Genomic DNA, 20,706 nt, shown 5'->3' on the forward strand with positions numbered 1-20,706 from the left:
CTAACTTGTTTCTTATACAAAGCCATCCAGATATCTCCAAACACCAACATTTAAAAGGGTCTCGCTGTACACAAAATTCTGATTTTTTTTTCCAATCTTACAACCAAGGTGAATAACTTCACACTTCCTGACATTAAACACCTTCTGCCATCTCATTGCCCACTCTCAGCTGTCTATTTTTTTTATTCATTTCTGGAGTGTGCACATTGCTGCCGAGCCCTGTATTTATTTTCCATCCCTAGTTATTCTTGAGAAGGTGGTGGTGAGCCACTTGCTTAAACTGCCACAAATCCATCTGGTGTAGGTTCAACCAGAGTGCTGTTAGGGAGTTCCAGGATTTTGATCCAGTGACGTTGAAGAGATGGCAGATGTATTTCCAAGTCAAGATGGTAAGTGGCTTGGAGGGGAACTTGGTGGCCTTTCCTGGTATCTGCTGCTCTTGTCCTTCCAGGTGGTAGTGGTCTTGGCTTTGGAAGGTGCTGCTGAAAGAATCTTGATGAGTTCCTGCAATACATCTCGCAGATCAGCCATGATCTTATTGAATGGCGGGGCAGGCTCGAAGGGCCAGATGGCCTACTCCTGCTCCTATTTCTTATGTACCTCGCTAAATATTTTTAAGACGCGGGTTGATGGGTTTTTGATAAGAGAGGGGATTAAGGGTTATGGGGAGAGGGTGGGAATGTGGAACTGAGCCATGACAGATCAGCCATGATCTTATTGAATGGCGGGGCAGGCTCGAAGGGCCAGATGGCCTACTCCTGCTCCTATTTCTTATGTTCGTATGTTCTAGACGATGCACATTGCAGCCACTATTAGTTGGTGGTAGAGGGAGTGAATGTTTGTGGAACGGGTAACAGTCAAGTGGGTTGCTTTATCCTTGATGTTGTCAAGCTTGAGTGTTATTGGAGCTGCAACTCATCCAGGCAAATGAAGAGTATTCCATCACACTCCTGGCAATTCACTCATCTCCTGACTCCAAAGCCAGTCCACCATCTACAAGGCAAAAGCCAGGAATGTGATGGAATATTCTCCGCTTGCCTGGCTGAATAGGTCCAATAGCACTCAAGAAACTCGACCCCATCCAGGACAAAGTAGCAATTTGGTGTAGTGATACAGTTACTTGACTAGTAATCCAGAGACTTAGATTGCTGCACTGGGCACCCCACTTGGGTTCAAACCCCACCATAGCAGATGGTGAAATTTGAATACAAAACTGAACTTAAAGGCCAAAAATGCCCATGAAGTTTGCCAATTGCCATAAAACCCTATCTCATTCATTAATGTCCTTTTGGGAAGGAAATCTGCCATCCTTGCCTGGCCTACATGTGACTACAATAAGGTTAACTCTGAAATTGCCCAGGCAAACCTCTCAGGTAATTAGGGGAGGGCAATAAATGCTGGCCCAGCCAGTGACAACCACGTCCCATGAATGAACGGGGGGGTAAAAAAAGCCTGCTTTATTGGCATCCTCTATTGTAAACATGTATGTGTTGTCTACAAGATACACAGCAGGAGTCCACCAAGGCTTCTTTAACAGCACCTCCGAAACCTGCAATTTCTACTGCCTGGGTCAAAGGCAGTAGATACATGGGAGCACCACCACCTAGAAGTTCCCCCTTTCAAGCTGCAGAACTTCCTGACTTGGAGCTATGACACCATTCCTCCTTGTCTCTGGGTCAAACTCCTGGAACTTCCTCCCAAAAAGGAAAGTGGATGTATCTACACCTAGTGGACTGCAGCAGTTCAAGAAGGTAGCTCACCACCAACTCGAGGACAATGGCTGGGTCAGCAATGCCCAGGTTCTGTGAAAGAATAAGGAAAAGACAAAGGCTGGAACTCCATCCCTCACCTGTTGCGGAATCGGAGCAGGCGAGGGTCCAACACTGGAAATTTTTGTTAATCTTGGGTGGGAGTTTCCGGTCTCACCTGAGTGAGGCTATAAAATCCCGTCCAGAGTTCTTATCTTGCAGGTAGCTGGAAGAGGAAATGTGGTGAATTGTACCAGTGTTTTATTTCATTTACAGGTGCAAGTGTAGAGTGTATATAAACCTTCTGACCCTAGTTACTCAATTAAATTGTTGTTTACAGAGAGTTGCATACGTCACCTAGTTTGCATAATTCACTGCATCCATGTGCATTAACAGGGGAGACAGTGGTGTAGTTCTATTGTCGCTGGACTAGCAATCCAGAAACCCAGGGTACTGCTCTGGGGACTTGGATTGGAATCCCACCACAGCACTTGCTGAAGTTTGAATTAAGTAATCTTGAATCAAAGTCTAATGTCGATTGTTGGTTCATTAATGTCCTTTAGGGAAGGAAATCTAATGTCCTTACCCTAGTCTGGCCCATATGTGGCTCCAGAGCCATGCAATGTGGTTGACTCTTAACTGCCCTCGAGGATGGGCAATGTGCTGGCCCAGCCAGTAATGCCCACATCCCATGAACGGATAATAAACAAAAAATTTGGAAGTAGCATCATTAAGCGATGTGTTTCCAGTCAGTAGAATTTGATACCCAAGGTCACTGCACTAATATCTAGTGTGGTCTGGTATGACTCTGTTTCCATACTTCCTTGTGTTTGTAGTGAACATGTTTGTATAAACAGATCTGTAATTTGTTTAGCTTTGAATACAGTGAAATCTTGACTCTGCTTGGAGCAAGCATCAGAGTTCTTTGCTGTATGATTTGCATGAGCTGTGATGTGATATTTCAATTAATGCAATTGTTTTTGAAGGTGTGCTTATTGGCTGAAGGAAACTATGTTCTCTTGCATTCATTCCCATCTCCAGTGTTGCCTATCTATTCATCTTAAAGTAGGAACATTTCTCTTTTGAAACATGCAGTCACAAGAGATGCTTTATAAATGCAAGTCTCTTCTTCATGACCCTGCTCTTCAAAGGCATTACTACTTCAGTTTGGAGTTTAACTCTGAGTTATAACGAGAGGCTGGATAGATTCTGGAGCGTAGGAGGCCTAGGGATGATCTTATAGAGGTCTATAAAATAATGAGGGGCACAGATCGGCTAGGTAGTCAATATCCTTTCCCAAAGGTAGGGGGAATCTAAAATTAGAGGACATGGATTTAAGGTGAGAGGGGAGAGATACAAAAGGATCCGGGGGGCAATTTTTTCACTCACAGGGTGGTGAGTATCTAGAACGAGCTGCCAGAGTCGGTGGTAGAGGCTGTTTTGTCTTTTAAAAAGTGTTTAGACAGTTAAGTGGGTAAGATTGGTATTGAGGGGTATGGGCCAAATGTGAGCAATTGGGACGAGCTTAGTCATTCGAAGAAAAGGGGCGGCATGGACAAGTTGGACCGAAGGGCCTGTTTCCATACTGTAAACCTATGACTCTAACTGTCCTTGAAACAAAATTGAATGGGAAATTATTTAAATATTGGAATAAAACAAAACAAAAACCAGTTGAAATGTTGCCTGGAATAAAAAAGACATCTGCTGATAACAACAATGCATTTTATTTTGTTGGAAAAAAATATACCATTAAAAGCTTTTAAGGTGTCATGCCTAACTTGAGACAAATCTTGCCTTCACGTCATATTACTGTTGTAAATTGATTTGTGGGTTAGTTGCCAGTGAAGGAGCAGGAGGGGGTGGTGGGTGACAGTGACTGTGTGTAGAGAATTTGCACCACAGTGTGGGCTCAGCACGTTCTGTGCATGTGTGCCAAGCGATTAGGCTGTTAACAACCTCACTGTTCCTGCAGACATCAGCAGAAGCGGGTGTTTGAAACCGTGCGCTCAGTCAACCAGGCTGTCAGACAAAGATCCCAGGCGCCGTCACCAATGAACATCCCAGGATCGAACCAGTCCTCTGCGATGAACTCTGCCTTCTCCAGCTGTGTCAGCACTCCCCGGTCTAGCTTCTATGGTAGTGACGTCACTAACATCGTCATAGACAACAAGACCAACAGCATCATTTTAGAGACCGAATCATCCGAAATGGGGTAAGAGAATTAGACTGTGATCCACGTTTTCTTTCTCGGCTCAGATCGTTTCAAAGTGAAAGGAATTGGGTCTCCTCTTAGTTGTTTCAGAGACGTGATGGGCTACAGACTTGTGTGAGTGAGCCATATCCAGCATATCACCATAAAACAATTTGATTTATATTCCGTTAAATTGGAGTTTTACAGAAGGCGATGCCATCAGTGGTGATGATTGTTGTGTCAAATTCAATTTAACAGATTATCTAGATAATTTGTGATTTGTTCATTAGATGTTGTCTGCAGTTGAGGTTTTCCATTAGGAAAGTAGACAATGTTACATCAGACCTGTGCTCTATCGCACTCCTAACGACATTACATTCAGTCTAAATACCCAATTTTAAGTCTGTTGTCTCCATTTTCATTGCCGATTATTCCCGAGTAACAAGAAATTGCAACACTGTTGTGTCCCAATAATAGTCACTGCTTCCCGGAGGGCAGAGGCCAGACATGTTTGGAATTGTAGAAGTGAGAGACAGGAGTTTGTTTAATGTAAGCCACAACATGCTGAACATGTGAGCAAGGCGTAGGCCACTCAGCCCCTCAATCCTGCTCTGCCTTTGATAATATCACAGCTGATCTGATAGTAACATCAAATCTGCATCTCGCCCACCTCCGATAACCTATCACCCCCCACTTGCTGACAGAGAATCTCTCCTGCTGGTAAATTGGAAGTTTGAAAAGTAAATAAACCACAGTGTCCATGCTGATTGGTGGGAACTGAGATCTTGGCAGAATTTAAAAGTATAATCTTATTGGCATCCAAGGAGAGTCAGAGAGGGATTCTTCTGCATGGGTCTTTGAAGGTGGAAACACAAATTAACAAAGCAGTCAATGGCGATGGCCTAGTGGTATTGTCGCTACACTATTAATCCAGAAACCCAGCTAATGTTCTGGGGACCTGGGTTCTAACCCCACCACAGCAGATGGTGGAATTTGAATTCAATAAAAAAAAAAATCTGGAATTAAGGATCTACTGTTGACCATGAAGCTATTGCCGATTGTCAGAAAAACCCATCAGGTTCAGTAATGACCTTTAGGGAAGGAAATCTGTTGTCCTTTCCTGGTCGTCCTTTCCTTTCTAGAGCCACAGCAATGTGGCTGATTCTCAAGTGCCTCGGTCAATAGGGATGGGCAATAAAAACTGGCCAGCCAGCAATGCCATTGTCCCACAAATGAATAAACAAGACGTTAATAATGGATTTATGTTTAGAAACAGGAGCACAAAAGCCAGGAAGTTAAGCCAAACCTTTATATAGTACAAAGTTCAGTGTTCAATCCAGGGCTCAGACTGTGAATGCTTTGGAACAGTACGAAGAGACTTCCTAAAATGGTTCCAGTGATAAAGAGCAGCCATTTTATGGGCAGACTGGAGAATCTGAGGTTGTTCTCCATAAAGCAGAGAAGGCGAAGAGGAGATTTGGTAAGAGGTGCTTGAACTCATGAACGGTTCAGATCAAGTAAATTGAGGCAGTCACCATTATCACCATGGCTGAAGGCTTGCTGATAATAAGGGGACAGATATAAAGTGGTCTGCAAAATAGCCAGAGACGATGTGAGGAGATAAAAGCAGAAAATCCTGGAAGCTTGAAGCAGGATGGGCGAGAGAAACAGTTAATGTTTCTGCCAATCTGTTGTGAGCTGAAGTGTTAACTCTGTTTCCCTGTTCACCAATGCTGCCTGACCTGCAGAGTATCCCCAGGATTTTCTTCTTTTATTCTGATTTTCCAGAATCCACAATATTTTGCTTTTGAGACACTAGAAAGAGGCTTCTGTTATGCAGCGAGTGGTCAGGATTTGGAAGGCGCTGTCTGATAGGATGGTAAATATCGATCCAGTATTATTCCTCAAATGGGAATTGTATGGATGTTTGAAGGAGAAAAAGCTTGGGGACTGGAGAAGGAACTGAGGGTGGGAGAGTGGGACTAACTGGAATGTACTTTGAAAGAGCTAGCATGGATTGATGGGCTGATTGGTCTCCTTCGGTACCCAACCAATCTATGACTTGAACATGCCTTTAGTTTTGACATGCAGACACTGAGATGGTGCACTTGCACAGAGTTTTAATGTTCAATTATTCAATTAATTAGCACCAATTAAATAGTGAAGTGAATACTTCCCCTCCCCCGTTCGCTTGTTCGTACAAATCACTTTCTCCTGCCTTGAGCAGTATTTCACTCACTCATTTGTGTCCTGTGCTTGTGAAATTTTGGAACTGATCCTTTTAGTAAAATAGTTGCATCATTTGATTGCCAGCACGTGGCTGTAACTGCACTGGCTGACAGTGGCACGGTTATTAGCACTGCTGCCTCTCAGCACCAGAGACCCGGGTTTAATTCCGGCCTCGGGTGACTCTCTGTACGGAGTCTGCATGTTTTCCCCATATCTGCGCGGGTTTCCTCCTGCACTCCGAAGACGTGTGGGTTAGGTTGATTGGCCATGCTAAATGGCCACAAGGTTGGTGGAATTGTAAATAATGATGAGGTTAGTTGGAGGATACAGCAGGATATAGATCGGTTGGAGACTTGGGCAGAGAGATGGCAGATGGAGTTTATTCTAGAGAAATGTGAGGTAATGCATTTTGGAAGATCTTGTATAAATGGGAAATATATAGAAAATTGCAGAGCCCTTAAGAATATTGATAGGCAGAGGGATCTAGTTGTACAGGTTCACAGGTCACTGAAAGTGGCAATGCAGGTGGAGAAGGTAATCAAGAAGGCATACGGCATGTTTGCCTTCGTCAGCTGGGGAATTGAGTTTAAAAACTGGCAAGTCATGTTGCAGCTTTTTAGAAATTTAGTTAGCCCGCACTTGGAATATAGTGTTCAATTCTGGTCGTCACTCTTCCAGAAGGATGTGGAGGCTTTGGAGATGGTACAGAAAAGATTTACCAGGATGTTGCCTGGTAGGGAGGGCATTAGCTATGAGGAAAGATTGGAGAAACTTGGTTTGTTCTCAGTGGAATGATGGGGGTTGAGGGGTGACCTGATAGAAGTCTACAAGATTATGAGGGGCATGGGCAGAGTGGATAGTCAGAAGCTTTTTCCCAGAGTGGAAGAGTCAATCACTTCAGGGCATAAGTTTAAAGTGCAAGGGGCAAGGTTTAAAGGAGATGTAAGAATCAAGTTTCTTTACACAGAGGGTGCTGGGATATGGTCTGCGAAATGGTAGGGGGTTTTAGTTTAGTTTTACGGGCAGCATGGTCGACGCAGGCCTGGAGGGGCTGAAGGGATGTTCCTGTGCTGTAATTTTCTTTTTCTACTCTTAAATTCTCTCTGAGTGTCAGGGGTCAAGCAGGGTAAGTAAGTGTGGTTATGGTTGGGTGGGATTGTGATTGGTGCTGTCTTGATGGGCCAAATAGCCTACTTCTTCTGCACTGTTTATGAATCTATGACACTTGCTGGCCAGTGACATTAGTCTGACGTTGACGAAAGAGTGGCTGCTGTTCACTGATGGATAAAAAGAGAGGGCTGTTAGAGCAGTGTTCGTCCAACACAACCCGTTTAATGAGCCTTTTTTTAAATTTTGCGTCGACCTAGCACGTTGCATTAGTTTCTCACATGGATCGTGATCGCCATATCCCACACAACTGGAAGGGATGTCTCCTCTTATACCTGGGTGAAAACACCAGTCGCAGGTACTGCAGTGATGGGCAAGCATGCTCAGGATGGGTTAGGGGAGCTGGAGTAGACCATTCAGCCCATCGAGTCTGTTCTCCCATTCAATAGGATCATGGTGATTGTGTGCTGGATTCAGGTTCCAGGTGTTAAGGTGTTGGAAGGAAGATTTACACTAACCGTTGCTCTGTGAATTATTCCGCTAACACACAACTAGGATTTTTAAATGGATGCCAGGCTGGTGTTGACAATGGAGAGACTGACCATATTGGCTTTATTTTGCTCTTCCATTTCAGAAACGAGGACAAAGACAAGAAGCTAGGGCAGCCAGGGACCCCTGGCTCTAGGGACTTGCAGGCAGCTCTCCGACGCCTCTCTCTCAGACGAGAGAACTACCTCTGCGAACGGAGGTTTTTCGAGGACGAACGGGAGCGGAAGCTGCAAGAGCTGGCGGAAAAGGGGGAAATCTCGAGCGGGTCTGCGACGCCGACGGAGAGCATCATGTCTTTAGGAACCAACCTCTCTGGAATATCAGACTTCACAAGGTTTTCAGGAATGTCTTTCAGCAGCCGGTCATACCTGCCAGAGAAACTGCAGATTGTGAAGCCCTTGGAAGGTGATGCGAAGCAACGCCCTCTTTATGTCCTGGTCTTCGACACCCTATGGTCTCTAATGCACCATAAAAAATCCGGAGCCCTTTGTACCAAGTATTCTTTCTATTTCAGAGATAGCCAGCCGCGGTGTTTGTTTGAGGTCCTTTGAAATAATCCTGCCTTTGACCCTCTTGAGAATTGTCACAGTGCTTTGCCATTGATGGAAAACGCACCAAATTTTTTAACATTAAAGAAACCGCCATCAGCCACGTTGGTTAAAATACCATTTGTTGTTTGTCCTAAATCTTTCACTACTCTTAATTAACCAATCAACAGCATCATGTTCATAAAACCTGCAAAGGAAATTTAGCACTCAATGGGTTCAGTACGAAGGAGTGTTTCTGGATCTTACTCCCTTGCGTTTCGAATCCTTGAAAGAACAGCTCAATTCGGTTGGAGCCAATGTTTCGAGTCAGGGTGGCACAGTGGTTAGCACTGCTGCCTCAGTGCCAGTGGGTTTGATTCCCAACTTGGGTCATTGTTTGTGCAGAGTCTGCACATTCTCCCCGTGTCTGTGTGGGTTTCCTCCCACAGTCTGAAAGATGTGCAGGTTAGGTGCATTGGCCGTGCTAAATTCTTTCTCAGTGAGCCCAAACAGGCACCAAAGTGTGGCAACTGGGGGATTCTCACGGTAACTTCATCGCAGTGTGAATGTAAGCCTTACTTGTGATACTAATAAAAACTTTAAAAAAGCGAAGGCAAAGAAAATTGGATAAGATTTGTACTCCGAGGGTAGGGTGGGGGGAAGGGGCTATAATTGGACAAAGAGAATGTAAATGGTAATGATAAAGATTTTATTTCTTTTGTCCCATTACACTGTCCCCCACTCTTATAGTATAAACCTTGCCTGATTTTCTTTGCCTTCAGCTCTGACAGAGAGTCATCCAGACTCAAAACATTGGCTCTCTTCTGTCTCCACAGATGCTGTCAGACCTGCTGAGACTTTCCAGCATTTACTGTATCTGTATCAAATTCCAGCATCCGTAGTATTTTTGCCTTTAGCTTAGTTCAGTAAATGTATTTATTTTGAAAGATACCTTTGTTATTATTTGAGACACAAACAACCTTGTTTTATTCTCCTCAACCTTTTTAACTATCTGTCAGTGAGGGTGGTCAAGATATAGTGTCCCTTCATTCATTTATTCATTCTTTCTTATTTCAAATAAAAATTGCGTTGAATTTCTGTCTTCTGCTTTGGGTTTCTGTCTCTCATTTCTGTTCTTTTCCTTCCTTTTTTTTCTGCCACAAATCATGGTTTTGACATTTTTTGCACTGTAGACTTTAAGCATTGTGTGTGTGTGTGTGCGCGCAAATCCCATTGGCGCTAGTGGAGTTAGGCTTTCAACAGATTCAGCTATTGAATTATGTATGGATGTGTAGAAGCATCTATTTTTTATTAAGTGTGGTTAGGATTTTGATAGGGAAGGTGCACTTTTTTCTCATGTGTTTAGTTCCTGCCCCAAACCCTTTTTTAAATATTTAATGGTAATCGTTGGTGTAGTTTGCCTTTGGGTCAGAATGCCATGGATCCGTACAATATCGAGCTGGTAAGAATGGATAAAACCCTATTTAAGATCAGGCTTGCTGAGAGCAGGACCAATTCTATGCACTAATAACTTGAACGATAAAATGGAGCATGGTGACTATTATTCCGTGGGATGTGTCGAGGTACTGCTTATATCCTAGTATTTGGTGTACTTAGTCCGTCGCAAAGGGCATTATTCAGTCAATGGTTGGAGACATAGTATTGATAGAATTGTAATGGGGAATGTTTGAAATCTGTATCTTTGACATTCACTCTGACTGTAGCGTTTGTGCAATGAAGGAAGGTGCAGCTTATAATCTGACCCTAGCCTTTTTTACAACCACAGACACAGGTGATTGAATGCAAAACAATTGGGTGTTTATACCAGAAAGCACACCTCATAGTCTTTGGTTGCCTGAATTTCCTTTGCAATGCGATATATGAACATGATTTCTGGTAATGCTTTCTTGGAACTAATTTGTAAATGGGTAACGATTGGTGAAATTGGTTGTTTCTCTCTCACAGATTTAAAACTACTTTTAGATTTGTGTTTCTAAAATGCTCTTGCTTTCCATGGCAATATATCATATTGTTCATCACAGATACAGCATTATTCTCATGTTTAAGAATGGATTTATTGACAATGCACACCAGCAGAAGTGTAAGTTTTTGATGCAGCCTCTTAACAAGCTCCCATGGACCCGAGGCTAGATTCACTGCTTGCTAAATGTACTAAGACACATCAACCGAGACAGCTGCAGTTTCTAGCCCTGCTTTGTGCTGACTCAGCCCACCTCAGCCGTGACAGAGCTTCGAGTGCTGTAATTGGTTTCTGTGGCTGCAGGCTCTATGCGGCGACCTTTGCTGAAAGCATCCAGGCTCAGATATGAGGCGCGATTGCTAGGGATGTACTGGAAGGCTGTCAGTGCCCGCGAGGAAAACATCCCAGTGAGAATCACTATGTTGGGCAAAAAGAGGCTGGGCAGTGGGAGCAAGGTGGAAGACAGAAGTAAAAAAGCTTTCTGACTCCCTGAATTTGACCTTCTGTCTGAGCGATCGATCGAAAGGAAGCCAGCAAATATCTTTTAAGAGGCTAGTGTTGCATGTGCAGACGGATTAAGTTTCTCTTTAACAGCAAGTGCAATGCTGACTCCTCCAACTGGAATTGGATACATCTGTCTGCAGCAATACCCACCATTATCAGAGGGTTTACTTGCTAAAGACATTTGTTTGTACATGGAAAGCTTTTCTTGAATTTGACTTAAGTATCACTTTAAGTGTTTATTCTATAACTTTGCATTGTTAACTGCTTCATACTAATTTTTGTCCTAAAAAAACTAATACTAAAATATCATCTAATGATTGGAGATTGCTAAAGCATCATGAGACATAGCTGCAGAATTAGGCCACTCGGCCCATCGTGTCTGCTCTGCCGTTCATTCGTGGCTAACATTTTTCTCATCCCCATTTTCCTGCCTTTTCCCCATAATCCCTGATCCCGTACGAATCAAGAACCTATCTGTCTCTGTCTTAAAGACACTCCATGACCTGGCCTCCACAGCCTTCTGGGACAGAGTTCCACAGATTCACCACTCTTTGGCTGAAGAAATCCCCCCCCCGTCATCTCTGTTTTAAAGGATCATCCCTTTAGCCTCAGGTTGCGCCCTCTGGTTCTAGTTTTTCCTACTAGTGGAAACATCCTCATCATGTCTGCTCAGGTCAGGCCTCCCAGTATCCTGTAAGTTTCAGTAAGATCCCACCCCCCCACCCCCTCATCCTTCTAAACTGAAATCCTTCTAATCTTGAAAGAAGGAAACAAGTTTCAATCATTATAATTGAAAAACTGAAATTATACATTGTAATCTCCAATGTGTAGCAATAATAAATAGCATGCTTGCCTCTTAAAAGTTTAATAAAATGTTTTGGGATGGTAAAATATTTTGGGTTGTAGCAATTCAGTGGGGCAGAGGAAGACTTCCAGTATTTTCTTGTTTTCCATCAGAATATTCTACCAAATTAATTTAAAAAATATATCTAGCTTTACTAAAAGCAGCCGAGTTAGTGTGGTAAGCTGAGCATGGCATATTTGAAAAGTTTTGCCAGTGAGGTGCTGACAGTAGCATGAAAGCGCAGTAAGTAGGCATGCATGAGTGGCAGTCTAACCATTTAATCCCATCGCTTCATTAATCATTGCTTTTAATAAACTTTACATTTAACAGTCACCTTATTCTATACGTAAATTGGATGCATTTGTGCCAACAGGTTCTGTGACTTTGCACCACTGGCAGCAACTGGCCCAGCCAAACTTGGGAGGAATCCTTGACCCTCGGCCCGGCGTTGTCACCAAGGGCTTCAGGCCTCTGGAGCTGGACACTGAGCAGGTGTACCACCTAACGGACTACGAAGAAGATGAACCCGGTGACCCGTCCTTCCGGGGCCTAGCTACCTCAACCCCGGCGCAGCACAGGCAGACCTCAGGTGAGAGGTCGAATGCACCTGTGTCACGCAGCGAGACGTTAGTGGTGCAGTGTCAGCCAAACACCGTGGATTCAAAGGAGTCAGCGGACGGTGATGAGGCTTCTGGTGAGGGAGCATCTCCTGTCACGTGAAATTACCATTTGACAGGATACTAAATGTTAGAGGATTTAGTTCACATTGAAATAACACCTATTAATATGTCTTACTAAGTGGTGCACATCTTCACAGCTTTGTTTCAGATTTAAATGATAATGTAGCACAGGAAAGGCTATTCCTTCTCTTTCTGTTAAAAGTTCTCGTTTACAATTCTATTTTTATCACTAGTTCTTGGAAAGTGCCTTTCAAATAATGCACCTTACTTTCAGTCAAATTAAATCTTATGATTTAATCCCCATCCCACTTGGAATTTTTCTGATACATTTTCATTCCTCAGACTGTTCCCATTCACTCTTTAGCTGTTGTCCACTTGTGGATTTTTTCTGGGGTGTAGCACCCAGCAGGAGTGTTCGTTAAATTGGAATCTTGAGCTTGAAAAGGTGGTTAAACTGTGTCTAGGAGGTTGTATAATCTCCTAACCACTCGAAGGTTTGCTGCCATCATTGAACTCAATGCTATTTATATTCTCTCTTGCATGTTGCACATAACAAATCCCTTACAAGTTGCTCCCCATTGGACATTATCAATGTGATGGCCAAAGCATGCATGTAGGTCAAAGTGTGGGGGGGTCATCAAGGGATAACTAGTTCCTTATCTGGCGTGCAGTTCAAGAAGGTATGTAGCTGTTTCACACAATACCACTTCACCAAATATCCTTTAGTTCAGTTGCACGGAACTGATTATCTTAATCTGTGAGTTTGTTACAAAGGTGAAAGTGTCCACTGCCTGAGTGAGCGATTTTATTGGGTCAGTGTGGACCATTGAACCTAACACCGCTGCCACTGAGTTCAGCTAATTCATGATAGACTGGGATTCAGGCATCCCTGGTCTGGCCTTGCTCAGCCTCACTTACAGTTGTTAAAACTGTTGCGCAGTTTCCAATAAGGATGTACTACTGATGGGTATTGGCCAGCGATTGTAGTAATTGTGTCCCTACATTAGTCACTTCCAAAAAGGAGGAAATAAAATTAAGGGGCGAAGGGCAAGACCATTTCTTAAACCTCGTCTTCCCATTTAATGACTACATTGTACTGGTAATTATTTTCCTCAAATCAGATTCATTAGGGTGGATGTGTTTCAAAGAATTTCATACAAGTCAGAATGTATAGAATTCCTTTTAAGCATAACTGCTGATATGTAACAAGTAATGCGTGGCAACATAGCTTTGGCTATTGTTGGGATTCTACCCCCCACAACCGATGCAATAATTAATGATGATCTTTGCCAGCTTAAGGATTATGGGTTTCACTCTGTCTTCCGCTGCTAGCTTTCTCTGGAGCTTTGTAAAATTCTCTCAAGGGTTGCATAGATTTCTTTTAATCTATTATTTCCTTTAATACATGACTCATTCCTTTATGATTTAATTCCTATCGCATCTGCATCATTGAATTGATACAAAGCAGAGTTTGACAAGTTTTTGATAGACAAGGTTGTCAGGGGTTAAGTAGAGTTGAAACCACAACCAGATCAGCCATGGTCCTATTGCATGGTGGAGAAAGCTGAAAAAGCCAAGTAGTCTCCTCTTGTTCTAAGTCCTATGTTCCTTAGTTATAACTGCAAGGCTAACCCACCAAATGATAGAATATTCCTGGTAAAATGCACTTTTTAAAAACACATGTTAGGCTAAACCATGCTTTTTTTTAAAAAGAAAGGAACAATCTAAACCATTTGGATAAATCAGAATGACATGGTGGCACAGTGGTTAGCACCGCTGCTTCACAGTGCCAGGGACCTGGGTTCGATTCCTACTTAAGTCACTTTATGTAGGGAGTTTCCACATTCTCCCCGTATCTGTGTGGGTTTTCTCCGGGTGCTCCGATTTCCTCCCACGGTCCGAAACACGTACTGGTTAGATGCGTTGACCATGTTAAATTGTCCCTCTGTACCCGAACAGGCGCCAGAGTGTGGCAACTATGGGATTTTCACAGTAACTTCATTGCAGTGTTAATGTAAGTCTACTTGTGACTAGCAAACTTTAAACTTAAAATAGTAGGGTAAATCTATTGCATTTACAGTAAGAAGTCTCAACACCAGGTTAAAGTCCAGTAGGTTCATTTGGAATCACGAGCTTTCGGAGCACTGCTCCTTCATCAGGTGAGTGGGGAGATGGGCTCACAAACACGGCCATGTTTGTGAACCTCCCTTTTCACCTGATGAAGGAGCAAAGCTCTGAAATCTTGTGACTCTAAATAAACCTGTTGGACTTTAACCTTGGTGTTGTGAGACTTCTTACTGTGCCCACCCCATCCAGTGCCGGCATCTTCACGTCATACTGCATTTACAAACACATTTAAAAATTGGATGGCACTGGCTCTTCAAGAAGTAAGGGCGATATTGTTCCCACTGCAGCTCACAATCAAATCAACTTTTCCTTGCTGTCCAAATTGCAAATAAATTTGAACGTGTGGGAAGCCAAAGCTATTGCTATAACTTGTTAAGTATTATTTAAGGAAACTCTGTCACAGTTTTGATCCAACGATATTTAAATATGTCTTAGACAGAGTATCAGCTTTATTGTACAGGAACGTTTAAGTTCTTTTCTTATGTGACAATTCTTTGATGCAACTCTGAAGGGTAGTGAAGATGAGGTTCACCTCCATCAATTCCAGAGTAGGTTGTACAATCGTGGCAGGGTTATATTCAAGTGTATTTATTCAATCAGTTTCAGCAACTTCCAAGCAGATCCTTTCCTGGCATGCTGATTTGGGATATTACAATGAAATCAGAAATGAATGCTTTATTCCCTTCCCACTCCAGTCAGACCACAAAATGGAGAAAACTTTAAAAGTGCATGCAGATATAAGAACAAAACAGTTTGAGAATTTTCGGTCACTTAAATTTGGAGCAAGTTGGATGGCTGGTCTGGGAAGGGTTATATAATCTGATGTTGACTTTGTCAAATGTTGATTAATAGCTTTGTTGTTTTTGCTGCTATAGCTGCTGATGTGTGTATTTTCTGCTGTTTCTCTTTTTCCCCCCCCCCCTCCCTTCATCCACTTACTTCAGTTCACTATCCTGGTAAATGTATGTCTCACACCAGCTCCACCTTTACCTTCACAACCTGCCGCATTCTTCACCCCTCTGATGAACTTGCTCAAGTCACTTCAAGGTAAGTGCAGGGCCTTTCGCACATTAGTGTGCTGATTTCAACTTGACTCTTTTTTTCCCCCCCTTTTAATGTGGCATGAGAGATTAGTGCTGCTTGTGTTGGGAGCAATCACAGAGGTGCTTCTGCCTTGTAAAATCTTGCCTCCTTACCTTTTGTCAGGTTAAAATCTAGACAGGGACCACAACAGGATTCTGGTTGTTTTGTTGAAGATGATTTATTTTAAACAAAGTACCTTAATTACTGATAATTTCGATTCAGTTTATGTAGAATCAAGTGGGGAGGCGAACACTTATTTTAAAGTCATTGAGTTGATAGAATTATTTCTTGTTAAGTTCAGGTTTGACATGGTCTAAATTTCAAAACAAATTTATGAACTGCTCCAATTATCCATTATTACCACAATGCAAAGCCTGTATGGAATCCCTGTGGCAAACCCAAGTGTACTGTGAAGGGACCAGTAGATATAATTCCTGGAATAATTTGATGGAGTTTGCATTGTTTAAACAAGCCACGGGATTTGTAAAGCCCCATTTTTTTTTTTTTGCTTTAATACTCATTCTTATTTTCCTTTAATATTGATTTTTAGAGATTGAGCACACCTTATTTTTCAAGACAGATCTTTGTTTCTTCCCCTAGAAACGAGACTAATGAACTTGGATCTCTGTCCAAATGTTATCAGTCACGTACAGATACCGAACCCCTGGTCCAGTGTCCCAAATCTGAAAGGACCCAAAAAAAAGCTACATTCTAAGATGACGGCCTGGATAACAATTTGGATACAATTCTTTTTTACTTTATTTTATGCATTATAAGCCTAGGACCTAAAATCCTCAATTCCAGTACACAAGCAGTCCTGTGCTTCCTGAATACGGAATCCGGTACCTGGATATCAATTTTTAACTATGTTTTAACACTAGGAAACATCAGTAAGTGTGCCCCAGAGGCACCCAGATATTAGTTCATTTATAGGCCCCAATTAGGCTGATGTTAGGGTTTATAAGTATGTATCAGCCTGACTTGAGGTCCCAACACTGCTGTGCTAATTGACTGAGAGAGAGCACACTTCCATTATGGGTATGTGATTCGGTCGATGGGATGAGTTGGAAAACTTCTATCAGTTGGCACAGCACAAAATAGTAACCGCTTGTTGGCAGCAAAATGCAGTGAGCCATTCTTTTAACGACAAATGATTTTCCACAGGTCTGAGGAGGACGATGGAGTTGCAGTATGCCATCGCATTTGAGGGGAGTGTAGGGCAAAGGCTGACCCACTAGGGTGAGATACACTGCCAGTGATGTCGAAGCTGGCCCCGTAGAGGTGAAAGTGAGGAATGCCGGAATGTGGAAACTTTAGCAAATCTAACCGAATAGTGGACTGCTGCACTATCTCTAACCATTGTTTTGTCAAGCACAAGGGTGTCAAGTTAACAGTTGTCTGCTGTTTGATTTTATTATTATTGGAAGCAAAATGAAAATTATGGAGGAAAAATGAGGTGACAAGCGAATCCAGTTTTCAATGTACACAGGGGGCTAGAGTAGCTCTCTTCCCCATTTAACTTTCTCACCTATCTTGTTATCAAAGTGAACAGCATTAATGAAAGTTGCCTTGTTTTTTTTTTGAAGATTTGGAATTATGATTAGTAAGACATTGTTTGTCTGTTTTCCACTAATGGAAATAAAACATAGGAAAGCGTGTCAGAGGCAAGAGGTGTTCACCTCATCAGGCCTATTTCTTCTACAACTCAAGTACGATTTACCCATTTGTGAGTCCACAAGGACGATGATGCAGAACGCCACAATATTAGCCCATCTGTGTTCCTCTTCAAATTTTTGTTAGTCCCCTGTTCTTCCAGGGATCTGAGCGTGCAGGTCCACAGTTCCCTAAAAGTGGCAACAAGATGACCAATGTGATTAGGAAGGCATATGGCATGCTTGCCCTCATTGGCTGGGGTATTGAGTACAAGAGTTGGGAAATCATGTTGCAGCTACATAAATCATAGAATCTCTCCAGTGCAGAAAGAGGCCATTTGGCCAACGAGTTTATACTGACCATAATCCCACCCAGGGTTTATTCCTGTAATCCCACACGTTTACCATGCTAATCCCCCTGGTACTAGGATCAATTTAGCACGGCCAATCAACCTAACCCGCACATCTTTGGACTGTGGGAGGAAACCGGAGCACCCGGAAGAAACCCCCATAGACTCAGGGAGAAAGTGCAGACACCACACAGACAGTGACTGAGGCCGGAATTGAACTTGGGTCCCTGGCGCTGCGAGGCAGCAGTGTTAACCACTGTGCCACCATGCCGCCCAAAACCTTGATAAGGCCTCATTTGCAGTATTGCGTGCTGTTCTGATCACCGCACTACCCATGAAGGGCACAAGAGCTTTGGAGAGGGTGCACAGAAGGTCCGCCAAGATGTCGCCTGGTTGTGAGGGTGTTGACCGAGAGGAGAGGTGGAATAAACTAGGATTGTTTTCACTGGAAAGACGGAGGTCGAGGATAACAAAATTACGAGAGGCAAAGAAAGGGTGACTAGTCAGAGGATTTTTCCCAGGGCGGAAGTGTCAGTTACAAGGAGAAGAGGTTTGAGGTGAGAGGGGGAAAGTTTTAAGGGAGATGTGCGGAGGAAGTTTTTCAGAGTGGTTTTTCATGCTGCCAGCGGAGGTGATGGAAGCAGGTATATTAGGATGGGTACATGAATAGGAAGGAAATAGAGAGATATTCACACCCTATTCATGTTTAGTTAGAGCATCATGATTAGCAGGGACTTGGAGGGCTGAAGGGCCTGTTCCTGTGCTGTACTTTTCTTTGTTCATTGTTCTTCCAATAGTAGCCCTTCAACGCCCCAGCAGCACAAAAGCCATTGCGGCACATGGAATAATTGATCATCTTAATCTGATCCTTCTAAGCTCCAATCCCAGCTCCTAACCAGATGTCTCTCCAGATGCTTTCATGTGTTAATTGATGCAGCATTGACTTTGCTGAGAGTGCTTTCAGCTTGAAGTAGCAGTGATGGGATGCTTTTACATCCAGAAGTCACACTTGAATCAATTATCTCTCTATGAGGAAAATAGGCCAATTATTTTGTGCGCTGGCCGTGTTACATAGGTTGAGGCAGTGTTTGCACTGCAGAAGTCTTTGCACATCAATGTTCCTAACAGTTTGCTAAATTTGCATTAGTTTGCATGTTACAATTGTGCAAGACATTAGTGAAAGCTTCATTTTGAGTACTGCATACATTTCTGGTCTCCCTGCTATAGGAAGGATGTTATAAAACTGGAAAGAATTCAAAAAAGATTTATGAGGATGTTACCAGGACTGGAAGGTTAGAATTATAAGGACAAGCTGGATACGCTGGGACTTTTTGCCCTGGAATGTAGGAGGATGCTGGGGGACTGTACAGAGGTTTAGAAAATAATGAGGGACATAGGTAAGGTGTAGTAAGTCCTTGGAGGCAGAAGTCCCTTCACCAAAATCTCTTTATTTACCAGTCTGACAACAACATAAAGTGCTTTCAGTTAGCAGTTGGCACTACGAGTGCCAGAGGAACTGACGTTCCTGGTTAAATACAAAGCAAGATGTTCCCTGATCAGAGAGTTCATATCCTAACAGGCCCACCTCAATTACCTGATTAAAGTCATTATAAGATGCGAGTCAGTTTAATTATTCAACAAAATAACAGGAGCGCATCAAAATAATATAATGTTTATAAATAAATGTAGAAATGTGTGTAGTGACTACAGAAGCCGGATGAGCAGCACAAATACATCCTGGCCAGTGTGGTCATTGTGCCAGTGAATGGGGCGATGGGACAGATTTCATAGCTAGCTTCCCCAAAGATTTGATAGAGTTGCTCCAGATTCATGAGGGGTGTAGACAGAGTAGATGGGGAGAAACTGATGCCCTTGGCAGAAGGGTTGTGAACCAGAAGATTTAAGGTGAATGGCAAAAGGACCAAAGGAGGCGTGAGGAAAAGTATTTGTTTATACGGTGAGTGGTGAGGCTCAGGAATGCAGTGCCTGAGAGTGTGGTGGAGACAAATTCAATTGAGTCTTTTTCAAAAGAGGATTGGCTTGTTATTGGAAGAGAAAAGAATTGCAAGACCATAGGGAAAAGGAGTGGGATTTTGTGTTGCTCCTGCAGAGAGCTGGCATAGGCATGATGGGCTGAATGGCCTTGTGTTCTGTGTAATCTTTCTATGACTCATTAGATGGTTTATTTGTAACTTATGCTAGGAAGAGGAATAAGTGCATATTGAGTGAATGTCTTGTTTGCTTTTCCTGTTGGAAACATAGTGATGCATCTTTTTCTTCTTTGAGTGTGGGGATACAGTTGGCTTAGTGGTATTGTTGCTGGACTAGTAATCCAGAGTCCCAGGGTAATGCTGTGGTGAACTGGGTTTGAATCCCACCACAGCAGATGGTGAAATTTGAATTCAGTAAAAAAAAATGGAATTAAAAATCTACTGATGACCATGAAACCATTTGCCGATTTGTTATAAAATCCCATTTACCAAAATACCAATATTCCCATATAATTATATATCCTGCAACATTCACAGGAAATACTATCATTGTGGTGAGACCCTTTGTATTTTATTGCTGTGTGGGATCCTGTGTATAATGTTGAATGGTACTATTAGCCAGTTGGACAATACCAATGTAAAATGTGGTGGGATCAGTCGGTTGTGGTAATATAGTCTTTCGGTGGGATTTTCCAGCCAGCCCCTCCCCATGGCGTGTTTCCCAGCCGGGCTGGTGGAATCTCCCAGTCCTGTGCTGATCAGTGGCGTTGTGCATGGCTCATCTATCCTGCTGCAGGGTGGGCGAGGGGGTGGGGTGGGCGTTGCATTCGGTGAACTGGAAAATCCAACCAGCAGAAAAGGTTGGAAAATCCCATCCTTGTTCTTTTCTGTTTGAAAAGTGCACATGCTTCAAGTTTTGGCAGCACTGATAAGTGTAGAAATTTCTATTTTTTTTTTCCGAACCTCCTTGAGCCAGGAGGATGCTTTGTTTTCACTAGTTGGTCATTATTTCCCTGGTTGAATAAGGTTGACTGAATTAAGGATTGTTCACTGGAACTTAATGAGGGAAATGAATCTTTCTGTTGTGTTTTTCTGTGAGCTCTAGTATCCTTGTAATTTTGTCCTTTTGGATTTAATCTGTCC

General features: G+C 42.8%; 1 protein-coding gene across 2 annotated transcripts in view; it reads left to right on the forward strand.

Moving 5' to 3' along the window:
• Positions 1 to 20,706, forward strand: part of trak1a (trafficking protein, kinesin binding 1a) — a 110,840-nt gene that overhangs the window by 87,236 nt on the left and 2,898 nt on the right. For both annotated transcript variants that reach the window (XM_080201900.1, XM_080201901.1), the window contains 4 exons: positions 3,721 to 3,960; positions 7,910 to 8,229; positions 12,054 to 12,374; positions 15,432 to 15,534. In XM_080201900.1, coding sequence (XP_080058026.1) covers positions 3,721 to 3,960; positions 7,910 to 8,229; positions 12,054 to 12,374; positions 15,432 to 15,534 — 984 coding nt within the window. The remainder of the gene's footprint in view (positions 1 to 3,720; positions 3,961 to 7,909; positions 8,230 to 12,053; positions 12,375 to 15,431; positions 15,535 to 20,706) is intronic.

This window comes from Carcharhinus amblyrhynchos, chromosome 2, assembly GCF_965287045.1.
Source record: "Carcharhinus amblyrhynchos chromosome 2, sCarAmb.v2.hapA, whole genome shotgun sequence".
Taxonomy (NCBI): domain Eukaryota; kingdom Metazoa; phylum Chordata; class Chondrichthyes; order Carcharhiniformes; family Carcharhinidae; genus Carcharhinus; species Carcharhinus amblyrhynchos.